Source organism: Mirounga leonina, unplaced genomic scaffold, assembly GCF_011800145.1.
Source record: "Mirounga leonina isolate KUSES-001 unplaced genomic scaffold, KU_Mleo_1.0 Mir_101664, whole genome shotgun sequence".
Lineage (NCBI taxonomy): Eukaryota > Metazoa > Chordata > Mammalia > Carnivora > Phocidae > Mirounga > Mirounga leonina.
The window spans coordinates 24563585-24580825 of NW_023270175.1; the positions used below are offsets into that span (position 1 = coordinate 24563585).

The 17241-nt window shown below is 44.5% G+C and overlaps 1 protein-coding gene across 1 annotated transcript in view; it reads left to right on the forward strand.

The window, feature by feature from the left end:
- Positions 1-11306, forward strand: part of LOC118013227 (protein FAM122A-like) — a 60173-nt gene extending 48867 nt beyond the window's left edge. Inside the window, exon 11 of the mRNA XM_035008930.1 lies at positions 11124-11306. Coding sequence (XP_034864821.1) covers positions 11124-11151 — 28 coding nt within the window. The 3' untranslated portion in view covers positions 11152-11306. The remainder of the gene's footprint in view (positions 1-11123) is intronic.
- The last annotated feature ends 5935 nt before the right edge of the window (positions 11307-17241 follow it).

The window sequence follows — 17241 nt, forward strand, 5'->3', positions numbered from 1 at the left end:
CATTATTCACAATAGCCAAAAGGTGGCAACAACCCAAGTGTCTATCACCAGATATTTGGCAAGAGCGACCATCTTTCTCCTCTAGGTTTCCATTCTAGTCTTTATGAGATGGTTTCTAGACCTTGTTACCATCCTAGCCATTGGCCTCTGAATGTTTTCCAGTTTGTCAATATCCTTCAAGTGTGGTACCCAGAAATGACCACAACACTCTACACGTTTCTTTTCCCATCTCATTATCAGTTCCTTAAAAACTGTGATATTCAGGGGCGCCTGGGTGGCTCAGTTGGTTAAGCGACTGCCTTTGGCTCAGGTCATGATCCCGGAGTCCTGGGATCGAGTCCCACACCGGGCTCCCGGCTGGGCGGGGAGCCTGCTTCTCTCTCTGACCCTCCCCTCTCTCGTGCTGTTTCTCTCTCTCTCTCTCAAATAAAATTTAAAAATCTTTAAAAAAAAACCTGATATTCAATTTCTCTAATTAAAAAAGTAATTTCGGAATACTTCCCAGTTCAGTGTGACTGTCCTTGAAATCCTATCATAAGATTATATATGAGAGATACTCAATTAGCTATTTTCCCATCTTTTAATTTCTAAGCTATATGGATGAATAAAATATTCCAGATCAGTTCCTTATCCAGTCTTCTGCATTTATTAAAAAGTTTAGTAGAACTTTTTATCAAGCACTAAAAGGAGCATGAGAAGAGATTTCATACTGATGGGGAGGGCAAGAAAGTCCCTGCAGTCTGGCCAAGGAATGTGAAGAACCTCTTGTCCTATACCATTTTCTACTCTTTTTCCCAATCATTGGTCCCAGTTTTTGGACAAGGTCCAGCTGCATCCAGAGTGACTGGCCTCTCTCTCAAGAGGCACCTAACAAGACGACAGTGGCATGCCGGGGTTCATGGTGATGTAGAATATCATTTATTTTTTAAACTTTTTTTTTTTTAAGATTTTATTTATTTATTTTTTGAGAGAGAGAGAATGAGAGACAGAGAGCAGGAGAGGGAGGAGGGTCAGAGGGAGAAGCAGACTCCCTGCCGAGCAGGGAGCCCGATGCGGGACTCGATCCCGGGACTCCAGGATCATGACCTGAGCCGAAGGCAGTCACTTAACCAACTGAGCCACCCAGGCGCCCTAGAATATCATTTCTTGTCCTTAATCTGATCCCAGTTCCCCTGACCAACCTAGTTTATACATTGGTCTTCTTTCCAGCCTAATGACTCCTTTGCCTTTTATCCCTTTTGCCATGCCTCCCACCTGGTAGGCACTATTTAAAAGATCCTAGTAAACTGTATATACCAGCTCCAAATAGCATCAGCCCAATGCCTTCCACCATGCATCTGTGCCTGTGTGCTCAGTCGTTTTGTTGGTTGGCTTTTTTGGTGGTTTTTTTTTTCACTGCTCCAGTCAGTGGAAGGCAAGCTTTGTCGAGGCCACAGGGCCTTGAGGCTTGGGCAAGAGGCTGCCCTGCAGGCAAAGTAAGCCAGTGGAGGGGCCTCATTTGACCTTCATGCGACACAGCTTGTTGATGCAGCCTCACTTTTTCTTGGCAGCAGGTGACAGCACTGGGGTGCAGATGAGAATAACACTTCCGGCAGATCACCTTGTCACGGTTGTATTTCTGAGCCAGCCAGTGGAGGGAAAGCCCTATGGTGCCACCCCACAGGCGAAGTACCAAGTGCAGGGTGGACTCTTTCTGGATATTATAGCCTGAGGGAGCGTGGCCATCCTCAGCTGTTGGCCTGCAGAAATCAGACACTGCTGGTCAGGCGGGATGCCCTCCTTGTCTTGGATTTTGGCTTTGACATTTTTAACAATGTCACGGGGCTCGACCTCAAGGGTGATCGTCTTGCCCATCAGAGTCTTCACAAAGATCTGCATCTCTGTGTCCACAAGGCTTCCGCCATCACCCCACTATGGCCACCTCATTCTGTGTGCTTCGTTTTTTAGTTTCCCCTTTGTAGGGACTGCACCTTGGTGCATCATTTACACGGGATGTTGAATACATATACTTGCTAAGCAGAAGTAACTTTTTTTTTTAAGATTTTATTTATTTATTTGACAGAGAGACACAGCGAGAGAGGGAACACAAGCAGGGGGAGTGGGAGAGGGAGAAGCAGGCTTCCCACTGAGCAGGGAGCCCGATGCGGGGCTTGATCCCAGGACCCTGAGCCGAAGGCAGACGCTTAACGACTGAGCCACCGAGTCGCCCCTAAGCAGAAGTAACTTTAAATCTTCAACTTTTGGGGGTACCTGGCTGGCTCAGTTCAGTAGAGATGTGCCTCTTGATCTTGGTGGTGTGAGTTTGATCCCCACATTGGGCATAGAGATTACGTAAAAAAACATAAAAAATAAATTAAAAATCATAAAAATATTTTTTAGAGTCTTCAACTTTTGAAGAGTTTTCCATTTACACTAATTCTTAAAATCAACTTTATTGAGATATAATTTACGTACTTATCACAGATGGCACCCATTTTAAGCTTGCAATCAAGGTATAGACCACTTCCATTGCCACGGAAAATGCCCCTTTGTAGTTACTGCCCACCCCCACTGCTGGCTTCAGGTCCTCACTGATCTCCTTTTCTTTATCACTATAGATTAGATTCTCTTTTATAAAATTTCATGTACATATATAATCATGTAGTATGTACTCTTTTGTGTCCGGCTGGTTTTGCTTAGAATGTCCTTAGACCATCCATGCTGCTCCTGTATCAGTAGTCCTATTTCATTGTATGCATAAGGCACAATTTGTCCGCTCACCTTTTGATGCATGTTTGGGTTGTTTCCAATTGGGAGCCATTATGAAGAAAGCTGCTATGGATAATTGTGTTTTAACTTTTGTGTGGATGTATATTTTAATTCCTCTTGAGTAAATACCTAGTAGAATTGCTATATTATAATACATTAAGTGAACACAGTGCCTAAAACAGCGTATGGCCTATTGGAGATGGTCACTAAATACTTGATGACTGACTGAATGAATGACCATGGCCTTGGCCATCCGTTATAATCTGGTCCCGCTCTGTTTTCCAGCCTCACCTCTTGTCATTCTCTCTCTGTGTGTGTCCCTGATGCCAGCGATGTCCTGGGCACACCATTTGCCCCCCCCCATCTCTGTGCATTTACTTACACTCTTTCCTCCGCCTTGAATAAATAATCATGGATCTCTGCAAAGATTTGGTTATAAAAATGGTCACCGCAGTCAACATTTTTGTTTGACTCAGCCTCAATATCCATCAATCAGAAACAGCCTCAATATCCATCAATCAGAGTTAAATTGGAGAAATCACAGTAACTCCCACTTGATGCAGGACAATTTGGCTGGGTAGGGGATCTGAGGAGAGGGAGAGGATTTGTAAGCAAAATTACAAATGCGCCTAGCCTTTGAATGAGCAATTCTGCTTTCCGGAGTGTATCCCACGATATACTTGCTCACATACCAAATCAATGTGTGTTGGTGACTCACTGCAGTGCTTTTGTCACTCCTATTAGACACAGCAGTGACAGAACTCAGTAAATTATTATGTGGAGCTATACTGATTGACATGGGAAGATCATAAGAGCTAGCATTAATTCAGGCACTGTGTTAAGTGTTTTTATATATTTTTATCTCATTTAATCCTCGTAACAGCCCTGTGAGGTAATTACTATAATAGTCCTCATTTTACACAGGAGGAAATGGATTCAGGGAAGTGAATTTACTTATCCAGGGTCAGACAACTAACAAGTAGCAAAGCTGAGATGTCTGAAATATATTATGACAAAACAATATGTACACTATGATCCACTTTTGTAAGAAAAAATACATATAGGGGACGCCTGGGTGGCTCAGTCGGTGAAGCGGCTGCCTTCGGCTCAGGTCGTGATCTCAGGGTCCTGGGATCGAGCCCTGCATCGGGCTCCTTGCTCAGCGAGGAGTCTGCTTCTCCCTCTGCCTGCCCCACCCCCTCCTCTTGCTCTCTCTTCTCTCTCTCTCTCTCTCTGACAAATAAATATAATCTTTAAAAAAATACATATAGATATATAAATGTATAGATGTGCACATAAAAAACTTGGAAAGAAATGTATCAGAATATTAACAGTAGGCTGATGTGACTGTGGGTGGTTTCTCTTTTCTTCTTTTTGCTTATAGTTTTCTGATTTTTCTGTTAAATTTGGGGGCTGACTCGGAAGGAGGATGTGCCGCCAGGGGAGGCATGAATTACTTGTGTAATTTTAAAGATGACTAGATATTAAAAGTTTGGTGGTAGGGTGCAGCAGTGACACAGATTTGTGGGAAGTGTTTCTAGACTGAGAGGAGAAACACCAGCGGGGAGGGAGAGCTTGCCCAAAGGGAAAGAGGATGGCTCCTGGGACCAAGTGCAGGAGAGAGCACGGGTGGGAGAGGCAACCTTGAGGAGGAAGTCCCTCGTCCCCATGAGGCTGGTTGGGGTGGGGGGGAGGCAGAGAAATGGGGGAGGGCAAGGAAAAGAGGGAGAAGTGAGAGAGTTCCTGCCCAATGATCTGAAATCCCAAGCTGGCCCCCTACTGAGGGGTCAGGCGGAGGGGGCTGGGTAGGGGATCTGAGGAGAGGGAGAGGATTTGGAACAATCACTGAGAGCCATTTGATCCAGATATATAAAAGGACTGCCTCGCAGCCCCGGGGGCCCCGCTGAGGCTGGCTGGCCGGGCTTTGTAGCGGAGCCAACTTCATGACCTTCTCCAGCAATAGCCAGCAGCCTGGGAGTGGGGCGTGGAGAGAGTGGATGGTGGGGTTTTCATAGGGCTGGGGATCGGCAGAGCAGGTGCTGCTGAAGGTCACTGGGAGAGTGAGGCCAGGGGTCAGTGGCTAAATGGCTGGTCACGGGCCCAACTTGGAAGAGGGAAGGGTGCCAACAGGCTACTGACGGCATCTGGGAAAGGAGAAGGGAGGAAGGACAGGCTGGTGGCCGCGGGGGCCTGAGACGGTAGAGGGAGACCAGTAGGAAGCTGAGGTCAGGGGGCTGTTTCTGAGTCTGAGACGTTGAAGCCTCTCGTATGGAGCCCTGGGTGGCAGCGCGAAAGCGTGCGGATAAAAGGGTGAAGAGAGCATTAAAATACCGCCTAGCTGACAGAGGACAGCTTGGCAGTACCCATCAAAACTGCAAATGCAACTTCCCTCTCATCCAGCAGTTCGGCTTTGAGGAGTTTCTCATCCACATATACTTGCTTTTGTGCGAGATGAATTTGTAAAAGCAGTCATTGCAGCGTTTGTCTGTCATGGCCACAGGTTGGAAGCAGCCTAAAAGTCCAGCCATAGCGCACTCGTTAAACAAATTGGCTCATAAAATGGAAGGCTAGGCAGCTGAAAAAAAGGAGGACGTTTCTCTTATTAAGTGTTGGAAGCAAGGTACAGAGATCAGTGGGAATAGTTCGCAGTCTCTTTGCTAATGCATGCTTTATAAAACACCTCCAGAAGGACACAAAAAACGGTTCATATAGGTTGTGTCTGAGGAGGGAGAGCTGTCGGCTGGGTGACTTGATTTGTTTGGAAAGCAACTTTTCACTTGTCCTTTTGTTTTGTAGCTTTTTTCTTTTTCTTTTCTTTTTTTCTTTTTTTTTTTTGCTTTATGGAAGTATAATTGACAAGTAAAAATTGTATATATTCAAGGTATACAAAGTGATGTGCCTTTTGAATTTTGAGCCATGTAAATATATTACTTACTGAGGGAATAAAGTAATTAACTAAAAATATTATATATAGATATACATATATCTATGTATAATTTGGAGCTCTTTTCTAGATAGTAAATCATTCAGATAAAAGCACAACAAGAACTCCCACCGGAGAGTTTGCTCCGAACCAGTTTGGCAGGGTAACAGGTGGGAATTTGGCCACGATGAAATTGACCGTGTGTCTAAAATAATTACTGAGCCTGGGTGACAGGTATATGGGGGTCCGTTTTCATGAATTCGCCACTTTAGTAAGGCAAAAATGGTCACGTCGCAGCCATTTCTTGCAGTTTAAGCTAATGGTGTCCTCATTATTTTTGTAAAATTTCCATAATAGAAAAGTTTTCAAAGGAAGGAAAGCAAATGAGCTGCCACCAGGCTCTTGCTAGGAATATTCAGGTTCTTTCCCATCCCAGCTCTTGTATCCTGTAATTGAGCGGAAATTCCCGATCCCCCATCACCCTCTGAAACAGCGGTACTGCCTCCTGATTCCCTTTATTCTAGGACCCGGTACTATTCTCAGGACTTTTCCTGCTAACAGCAACCTCTCCCCACCCTGTTGTGTGTTAATTGGGTACCACCTTATCCTTATTGCTGGTGAAGCTCATCGTGTTCTCAGAAAAAATCACTTCTTTAGTTTCTTATGATCACTTGACGTTCTCTTCCTGCCCCGAAGTCTATTATTAGCCATCCTAACTAATTTGGGGCCATGCCCTTATCCAGGTTACGTATAGTTACCACTCTGGGGGCTGATGTCTCCAGGACATTCAGTATACAGCCCCGCCAGGTTCATCCAGTGCCATCAGTAACCACACTTGTGTTCAGCTTTTCAGCCTTAAGTTGTTTTGCTTATGTCTGCGCTTCTCCTGCCACCTCAGAAGCTATGGTGACTTTGGCCTGGCCCCCAACACCTGCTAATCCGTGCCTTGTTGTCTGTCCTCGGGGGGGCAGATGGCTTCCTCTTGCTGCCTACAGGCTGGGGCATCTTCCCTGTGTCCCACAGTCTGTCAGCCAGCCCTGCTTGCATAGCCCACCAGCACCCCAAACTGAATGAGTTCCCCCAACTTGAAGCCTCCCCTTTACCTCCTCTGCAAACAGCCTCCTCCGGCCCCCTTCCCCAGGCAGCCCGGGTTTAGCGTACCTTCCCTGTGCTCTCGCAGCTTCCTTTATCACACCGAAATGTGCTGGCCTCTTTTTTTGTCCTGTCCATCCTGGACTATGAGCTCCCGGGTTAAGGATCAAGACCGTGTCTTATGCTCCCTTGAATATCTCACACTGAGCACAGCATCAGTCACATGGTTAAACGCTCAAAATAATCCTTGTTTACAATTTTAATTTGAAATACTTTCAAGGTCCAGAAAATCGTATGCAAAAATAGTAAAAAGAACTTTCACATGCCCTTTATCAAGATTCATCTGTGGTTAGCATCTTGTTATATTGACCATTCTCTCTCTCCACACACACACACACACACACACACACACACACACATTTTTGTGTGTGAAGCACTTGAGAGTGAGTTGCAGACATCATATTCCTTTGCCCCCAATACTTCAATATGTATTTCCTAAGAACAAGGACATTCTGTTAGATAAACACAGTAAAGTTGGCAAATTCAAGAAATAGGACACTGATATCCCATACTATTATATAATCTACAGGTCATATTCCAGTTGTGCTAATTGTCCCAAGAATGTCCTTCATAGCTATTTCTTTTTCTGGTCCATGATGCAGTCTAGGATCACACATTGTATTTAGTTGTCCTGTCTCTTGATTCTCTCAAGTGTCCTTCAATCTGGAGCAGCCCCCAGCCTTTCTTTGTCTTTCACGACATCAACCTTTTAGAAGAGTACAGGCCAGTTACTTTGTAGAATGTTCCCCAGTTGGGGTTTGTCTGATGTGTCCTCATGTTGAGAGGTTATACATTTCTGGCATGAGTAAAACATAAAAAGGCATATGATGATTGTTGATGATGTTAACTTTGATTAATTGGTTAAATGCCTACCATGTTTTTCCACCATAAAGATACGATTTTTCATGGGGCGCCTGGGTGGCTCAGTCGGTTAAGAGTCCAACTCTTGATTTTGGCTCAGGTCATGATCTCAGGGTCTTGAGATCAAGCCCCGCATGGGGCTCCGTGCTAGGCGTGGAATCTGCTTGATTCTCTCTCTCCCTCTGCTCCTCCACCCCCCTCCCTCTCTTAAAAAGAAAAAGATAATACGACTTTTCTTTTCGTACTTAATAACTAATGCATGAGGAGATACTTTGAGACTACATTAAATAACATGTTTCTCATAAAACTTGCACTCTCTAGCTTTAGGATCCATTGATGACTCTTGCCTGAATCAGTTCTTACTGTGGTGGCTGCCAAATAGTAATTTTCAAAATAACATCTATGCATTGATTAAATGAATTGCTCATTTGTCCTCCTTTGCTAGCATAGCAGCCTCTGGTTGGCTGCAAGAGTGAAGTCTAGGTGCAGACAAGCTGGCAGGGCTTGGAAACCTTAAATGAGGTCAGTTCTCCTCCAAGCCCCGCTGGCCTTTAGCAGGACCCAAAATGGACTCCATGGCCTTCCCAAGATGGTCTCCATGCTGAGGGCCCACAGCAGCCACTTGCTTAGTCGGCCCCATGCCTATAGGACCCATGCCTGCCTACTCTTACTATTTTCCATCAAACTTGGGGGCAGAGAAGGTAAAGGTGGGGGGAGGGCATCTTGCCTTCCATTTTGACTTATTTGAAAAACATAAAACAGAACTCAGGATTCCACCCAACCTCTTCTGCCATTCTGGAGACCCACATTTTTAGGCACTGGGATCAAGGCATCATTTTCACGTGGGTTCTTGACAGAAAAGGAAAGTCACCATGACTACATGGAGGGCAGAGGGAAGTCCACAGGGGAGCTATTTTTGTTTGGGGACTGTATTTGTTTCCTAGGGCATCCATAACAAATTACCACCAACAGGGTGGCTTAACACACTAGAAATTCATTCTCTCACAGTTCCAGAAGCTAGAGTTTGAAATCAAGGTGTGGCAGGGGCATGCTCCCTCCAAAGCCTCTAGGGTAGGATCCTTCCTTGCCTCTTCCAGCTTCTGGTAGCCCCAGGTGTTTCCTGGCTTGTAGCTGCACGGCTTCAGTCTCGGCCTCCATCTTCCTCTAGCTGTCTTCCCTCTGTGTCTGTGTGTGTCTTCACATGACATTCTCTCTGTGTCTGTGTCTGTTCACATTTCCCTCTTCTTATAAGGACATCAGTCATATTGGATTACAGCCCACCCTAATGACCTCATCTTGATTACATCTGCAAAGACCCTATTTCCATAAGGTCACATTCACAAGTACCCAGGGTTAGGGCTTCAACATATCTTTTTGGAGGGGGACCTGATTCAACCCATCACAAGGACCATGTCTGAAAATCCAACCCATTTGAGAACAGGAAGTGGAGTGCTATTCACTATAACGCTTCAGCCTAGTATCATAGAGCTCTCTGTCCCTCCTGCTCACTCTGATCTTGGTTGGCTTGCCAACATGTAAGGAAGGAAAATGAGATAGGCAGAACATCCTCAGCCCCCTTGAAATAGAGTTTGGACATAATTTTCAAATGAGCGCAAGCTAGTCACATGACCATTACATAGAGGACAACAGTAGAGAACAATAACAGTCTGCAAGGCTCTGGCCCCTGCACTCCTTTCTAGAATTCTCATAATTGCCATAGAAATAGATTCGTTACCATTTGACAGCTGGGGAGCATGAGACCCAGAGAGATGAAGTGACTGACAGTAAATTTCACACAGGGCAGTTTCGTGTCTATGAAGCATAGAGCCTCGCCCCGTGGCAGGCAGTCAGTAAATATTTGTTGCCTGAATGAGTGAATGAATGACTAAATTTGAAACGGTATCTCTGGTCTTCATTTTCTGATCCATTCCTCTTTCCACTGTCCCTCACAAATGACTGCAGACTGAGGTGTGGTCCCAAGACAATGGAGTATAGAAGGGTCACTTCTTTTGCTATCTTTAATAGCAATTTGCTATTAAATTCTTTTGCTATCTTTAATAACCTTCTGAATTCTGTGGTAATGAACATGTCAGTCTAGTTGATTTCTTTGCCTGCTCCACTTCTGATAAACTGATCAAGATGCCATTTTGTCAAGATACTTAGGCATTGGCTTTAATTTTACTCGAGCTATGTAACTGTCTAAAAATTATTTTTTAAATTTTATATTTTAAAATATAGATTATAAAATTATATTTGCACTAAAGGCAGGCCTTAGCACATGGACTGTTTTACTGTAACAGTGTATCAAGGAAGTAAATAATTCAGCATGTTACTTTCATATCTTTGAAACAGAATATTGGGGCACCTGGGTGGCTCAGTCGGTTAAGCGTCTGCCTTTGGCTCAGGTCATGATCCCAGGGTCCTCGGATCGAGCCCCACATTGGGCTCCCTACTCAGCGGGGAGTCTTTAAAAAAAAAGAAAGAGAATATTGATATTCCCTTACACCCATTTCTGGGTCTCCATCAGCATCAGTGAGGTACCCAGGAAAGGCCCATTCAGCCTAGCCAACAAGGACTCATTAACAGTGTGCTGTGTGCCCAACCATATGCTAGGTGCTGGGGTGGGTGGGGGGGAGAAGAGAAGGAAGCTCTCTCAAGGAGCTTCCAGTCTAGTGAACCATGTGGCATCCACATGGGAAACAGTGAGCAAAGAGAAGTTGACACTTGCTAAGCACCTATTAGGTGCCAGTCACTGGACAAACCCTGTAAGGCAGGTATGACCCCTATTTAACAGATGAGCAAACTGAGGAGCAGAGAGGTTAAGACGACTTACCCAAGATCACATCGCTAGTAAGTGGTAGAACTAGGATTTGAACCCAGCAGGCCTGGGACTCACCATAAGAGAATAAGATGAGACAGCTTATAGTCAAGTATTTGGTTGAATGGGCCAGATGAGATGCACTCAAGAAGGTTCAGTGAGATGGGTGGAATCTAAGAAGGCCAAGATGGGGCCTCTGGGAGATAGAGTGTGTCAGGAAACTGACAGCCTGTGGCAAGTGCCCCCACGCCAAATTCCTGTAGAACCTGCCCATTACAACCACCTGTTCCCACTGAAGGGCCCAGGCTCGGTCCATCTCCTTTTCTGCTGTATTTGGGAAGGTGGGGAGGAGAAGCTGGGTCACATTTCTCCCTTCAGCTCAAACTGGCCCTCTCTGAGGCTAGCTGAGCCGTTTATCTTCCAAGTGCCTGACCTCCTGGGGCAGTTTCTCAACCCAGAAGCACAGCTCCCTTTGAGCTGAGAGGAGCCTCTCTTTCAAGAACCACAAGACCCCACATCCCCCTGGCCTGCCCTCTCCCTCCTTTCCTACCCTTATGCTTCTGTTCATGTAGAAGGCATGAAAGGAATTTAACGTGTTTCTGCTTTTTTTTTCCATGGCAGGGAGAAGAGCTGGCCTAGTCAGATATAGAATCTTCCCAGTCTGCTCAAGGCATTACCAATCAAATAGCCTCCGTCTGACACATCAGATTTGTAGAGTAAAATAAAAGAAGGGCACGTTCATTCTCTTCTTTTCCCCCCAGTGAAGAAAAGGAAAAGTTTCTTCTTAAGTTTGTGGTTCTAATTCTCAACAGTTATGGTGTTTGGGGGTGGGGAGGTGGGGGTAGGGTTCTCTCAAAAGAAAAATGGGATAAATGAAAGGTTTTGTAGGTCCCTTAAAAGAAATGCAGAGGGGCACCTGGGTGGCTCAGTCGTTAAGCGTCTGCCTTCAGCTCAGGTCACGATCCCGGGGTCCTGGGATCGAGTCCTGCATCGGGCTCCTTGCTCGGGGCGGTGGGGTGGGGGGAAGCCTGCTTCTCCCTCTGCCTGCCACTCTCTCCACTTGTTATCTCTCCCTGACAAATAAATTTTTTTAAAAGTCTTTTAAAAAAATAAAAAGAAATAAAAAATAAAAGAAATGCATAATTGTGCTCGGATCTTTGAGACTTTTTATTTTGAAATAAGGATAGATTCACAGGAAGTTGCCCTTCACCCAATCTCCCGCACTGATTATATCACACATAATTGTAGTACCATATAAAGCCCAGAAAATTGACATAGGTACGATGTGTGTGTATAGTTGTATTTTTTATTACATGTATAGGTTTGTGTGACCACCACCACAATCAAGATAAAAAACTATTCCGTCACCACAAGGATCTCCCTGGTGTATCCCTCTGTAGTCACACCCACCCTGCCCTCCACCACCATCCCTAACCTCTGGCAACCATTAATTTGTTCTCCCATCTCTATAATCTTGTACTTTAAAAACTACAGTTCCCTTATCAAAATGAATTGGCACCTCCAGCTTTCACAGAGTCTCAGGCTCGAAGGAGTGACTTCTCCAGCCCAGTTCCGCGCCTCCCCCACTCCGGCCCCTGTGCCCAAATTCTCTCTCTAGTCCTTCCAAGCATCCAGCCAGCCATTACAACGTGCAAATCAGAACCTTCTCCAGGATCCTGAGGTATGTGATATAAATATTTAGAGCAAGAACATCGTTTCCTCCTACAAAATTATAATTATCGAAACTCTTACCCTTAGATTAAATATTACAAAAACCTCACTCATGTGCTGATTTTCCCCTCACAAGCTGTTCTATCCCAAGTGAGCATCTCCTTTTTCCATTCTTTGACCTAGTGAGAGGGAGGAGGTGCAGGAGGCCTGGAAGGCTCACAGAAAATTCCAGAAATCCCTTCCTTACTGATAGGTTAAATCGTCTGGCCTCCAGCAGTTGGGGCCTTTCAGATGTAAGTGGCGCATGTGTGGAATTTATTTCTCATCTGATGGTGACTGTGTTATCTCCATCATATCTACAAGTCATCCCCAGGGAGATAATCTGAACTGGAGCCCAACCGCCCTGGAGCCCAACTCCCCAGGACTCACTTGTGGTGGGTCAGAGAGCTTCGCAGGGCGCTCCATAGCCTGGAACATTAGAAACTCATGACTCAAAATCATGCTAAGACCAGAAGGAGCTAGCAGAAGTCAAGCCATGGGGCTTCAATGGCTAGGCTTAACTTGGATCCCCCGCCTCCTCTCCCCTGGACTGTTTTGAAATCTTTCCACTTTGCACAAACTGAACTTGCTCTTCACAAGGAGCACCTTGTTCTCCTCCCCCAGAGAGCAGCGCATACACAAATCCAGACTCAGACCCGTTAGGATGTGCCCTTTAGAAGAGATGACTTCAAAAAGGTAGAGGTGGGGAGGGCACCTGATTGGGGGGCCAGGAGGCACTGCAAGCTGATGAATACCTTCCTCCTTCTTGAAGTATGGCCAACAGTACCTTAGCTTCCCGCTTTCTGAGTGGGGGGCTCCTGCCTTCCAGAACATTCTGCACTTCCCCTTAGGTGAGGAGAGTATGAGCAGCGAGGGAGGGAAGGAGAGACGACAGCTAGCGGGGTGCCCCACCCCAAGTGCCATTGCTCTGGGTCCCCGTCGCAAGGCTGGTGGCCTGCAGTATGCATGGTGAATGCAGCTATTCACGGCTCAGTGTTTGCCCCTTCGCCAAATAACCTGCGTGTGTGATTTGTCATTTCCAAAGTGAGACCATATCTCCAACTGCTTTAATAATCCTGACATGTGCTGAGCTGCTTTGGTTTTTAGAGGGTAATTTCTGTGGTTCCTCTTGGGCTATTTCTTCAACCTGTGGTAGCTGGATAGACCACAGGGCCAGTTCCTGGTTGGGAAGCTGCTCACGGCTCTGCCCCTTGCTCGCTGGGAGGCCTCCTGCCGGGAGGAAGGTAACTTCAACCCTCCGGGCCTCAGTTTCCTCGTTGACAAAAGAGGGATAAATAACGACTGCCCTCCTAACCTGACAAAGGAGGTCATTTAGATAAACACAGTAGCAGCATCTTTGTGCAAGTTTCAGAGGGAAAATGTAGTGGTCAAAACATTCAAATACAGTGTTAAAAATATTGTTTAAGATGCCTGGGTGGCTCAGTCGTTAAGCTTCTGCCTTCGGCTCAGGTCATGATCCCGGGGACCTGGGATTGAGCTCCCAGCTCTGCAGGGAGCCTGCTTCTCCCTCTCCCACTCCCCCTGCTTGTGTTCCCTCTCTCGCTGTGTCTCTCTCTGTCAAATAAATAAATACAATCTTTAAAAAAATACATTGTTTTAAAATGGTCTTCGATGTTTAGAAAAACATTTTTTTTGTAATACAAATGGTTACTTTTATTTATTTTTTACTACGTTTTTTTCTTTTAATTCCAGTATAGTTAACCATACAGGGTTATATGAGTTTCAGGTGTACAATATAGTGATTCAACAAGTCTATACATGACTCAGTGCTGATCATGATAAGTGTCCTCTCTTAGTCTCCATCACGTAGTCCACCCAGCCCTCCACCCACCTCCCCGCTGGTAACCATCAGTTCGTTCTCTATAGTTAAGAGTGTTTCTTGACTTCGCTCTTTTTTTCCTTTGCTCATTTGTTTCTTAGATTCCACATATGAGTGAAATCCCATGGTATTTGTCCTTCTCTGACTGACTTATTTCACTTAGCATTACACTCTCTGGCTCCATCCATGTTGTTACAAGTGGCAAGATTTCATTCTTGTTATGGCTGAAGAATATTCCATTGTATATATATATATATACCACATCTTTATCCATTCGTCTGTTGATGGGTATTTGGGCTGCTTCCATAATGTAGCTATTGTAAATAATGCTGCCATAAACATAGGGGTGCACGGATCCCTTTGAATGAGTGTTTTTGTATTTGGGGAGGAAATACCCAGGAGTGCAACTACTATATTATAGGGTAGTTCTATTTTTAATTTTTTGAGGAACCTCCATACTGTTTTCCAGAGTGGCTGCACCAGTTTGTATTCCCACCAACAGCGCACGAGGGTTCCTTTTTCTCCACATCCTCGCCAACACCTGTTGTTTCTTGTGGTTTTGATTTTAGCCATTCTGACCTGTGTGAGGTGATAACTCGTAGTTATGATTTGCATTTCCCTGATGATGAGTGATGTTGAGCATCTTTTCGTGTGTCTGTTGACCATCTGTAGGTCTTCTTCAGAGAAGTATCTGTTCATGTCTTCTGCCCATTTTTTAATTGGATTATTTGTTTCTTGGGGTGTTAAGTTGTATAAGTTCTTTATATATTTTGGATACTAACCCTTTATCAGATATGTCATTTGCAAATATTTTCTCTGATTCAGTAGGTTGTCTTTTAGTTTTATTGACTGTTTCCTTTGCTGAGCAGAAGCTTTTTATTTTGATGCAGTCCCAATCCTTTATTTTTGTTTTTGTTTCCCTTGCCTCAGGAGACATATCTAGAAGGGTGTTGCTACAACCAATGTCAGAGAAATTATTGCTCGTGCTCTCTTCTAGGATTTTTATGATTCCATGTCTCACATTTAGATCCTTAATCAAATTTGAGTTTATTTTTGTGTATGGTGGAAGAAAGTGGTCCAGTTTCATTCTTTTGCATGTAGCTGTTTGTATTCACCAGTTTGTATTCAACACCATTTGTTGAAGAGATTATCTTTTCCCCATTGCATATTCTCTCCTTTCTCGAAGATTAAGTGACCATATAATTATGGGCTTATTTCTGCGTTTTCTATTCTGTTCCATTGATCTATGTGCCTGTTTTTGTGTCAGTACCATACTATTTTGATGACTACAGCTTTGTAATAGAACTTGAAGTCTGGAATTATGATACCTCCAGTTTTTTTCTTTTTCAAGATTACTTTGGCTATTTGGGGTCTTTTGTGGGAGCTTTTCCCCTAAGGTCAGGAACAAGACAAGGATGTCCACTACTTTTATTCAACATAGTACTGGAAGTCCCAGCTACAGAAATCAAACAGCAAAAAGAAATAAAACGCATCCAAATTGGTAAGGAAGAAGTAAAACTTTCACTATTTGCAGATGACATGATACTCTATATATAGAAAACCCTAGAGACTTCACCAAATGCTAGAACTGATAAATGAATTCACTAATGTCACAGGATACAGAACCAATGTACAGAAATCTGTGGCATTTCTATACACTAATAATGAAGCAGCAGAAAGAGAAATTAAGAAAACAATCCCATTTACAATTGCACCAAAAATAATAAAATACCCAGGTATAAACTTAACCAAAAAGGTGAAAGACCTATGCTCTGAAAACTATAAAACACTGATGAAAGAAATTGAAGAGGATACAAAGAAATGGAAAGCCATTCCATGCTCATGGACTGGAAGAACAAATATTGTTAAAATGTCTCTACCACCCAAAGCAACCTACAGATTTAATGCAATCCCTATCAAAATGCCAACAGCTTTTCTCACAGAGCTAGAACAAACAATCCTAAGTTTTCTATGGAACCACAAAAGATCCCGAATAGCCAAAGCAATCTTGAAATAGAAAAACATTCTTAAGGGACACCTGGGTGTCTCAGTCGGTGAAGCATCTGCCTTCGGCTCAGGTCATGACCCCAGGGTCCTGGGATCGAGTCCCACATCGGGCTCCCTGCTCAGTGGGGAGCCTGCTTCTCCCTCTCCCTCTGCCCCTCCCCCTGCTTGTGCTCTCTCTCTGACAAATAAATAAATAAAATCTTTAAAAAATTCTTAAAATAACTCTTAGTCTTATCTATTTTACCTTAGGCCTGGTTTTTTGGCCTATTTGGACTCAATTCTTACTATTCATTATATTTTTTAGCATGAGGGTGAGGTTGGCTATAAAATATTATGAAATCGTTAGAATGTGGGGTTAAAAAAAAAGAGCGTGGGATAAAGTGATCCTAATACTAGGAATCTGATCTCACGCATAAAGACAGTTGGCTTTGTTAAGCCGGTATGCTTACCACTTTTCAGAAAGATTGACTGTTGTCCAACAGCGAGATGTGCCCAGGTCATTGGGTTGTAAAGTGCAAAGTCAATCAGAATCACCCCTGTGGCGTCTATCAGCAGGCCAGTTTGCATGCCTCTTCACCTGGCCTTCTTTTGTGAGAGCAGATTGCCCTGAACTGGATCCCGGGGGCTTTGAGCTGAGAACTTCATCAGGTTCCTGCTACCAGCTAATTAATCATCAAATCACCTCACTGCAAAAACAAGTAGCCATGCTGATCCACTAATACAGGTCCCCAGAGTCATTAGGACAGCTGAAAGAGGAGGAAATGGACTGATCTCCTCCCGGGATTACAGGGGAGAAGCTCCTAAAATCTGATGAGTCCCTGCTAACCTGGCGCTATAATCCAGGAATGATGCTTTTCCTACCTTTTCCTGTAATATTCCTTTGAAAAAGCTACTCAGCAAACAAAAGGGCCTGTGGCCTTGCCCAGCAGTGCTCAGCCACTGAGGGGTCCCCCTTGCGTGTAAGCCACGCTCTTGCACAGAGCTAAAGGCTCAGACCACCCAGCTGGTTGGAAAGTGAAAACGCAGTCAATTATCTACCCTTTCGGGCCATGCGATGTCAAACCGGTCTGGCTGATAAACCGCGTTGCCCAGCTGTTCAGGTCTATAACCTATCTTCCCTTCCTTCTGGGAGAGCTTGTGGTTGCAGTTTGGTTCATATTTGGGTCAAAGGTCACTGTCAAG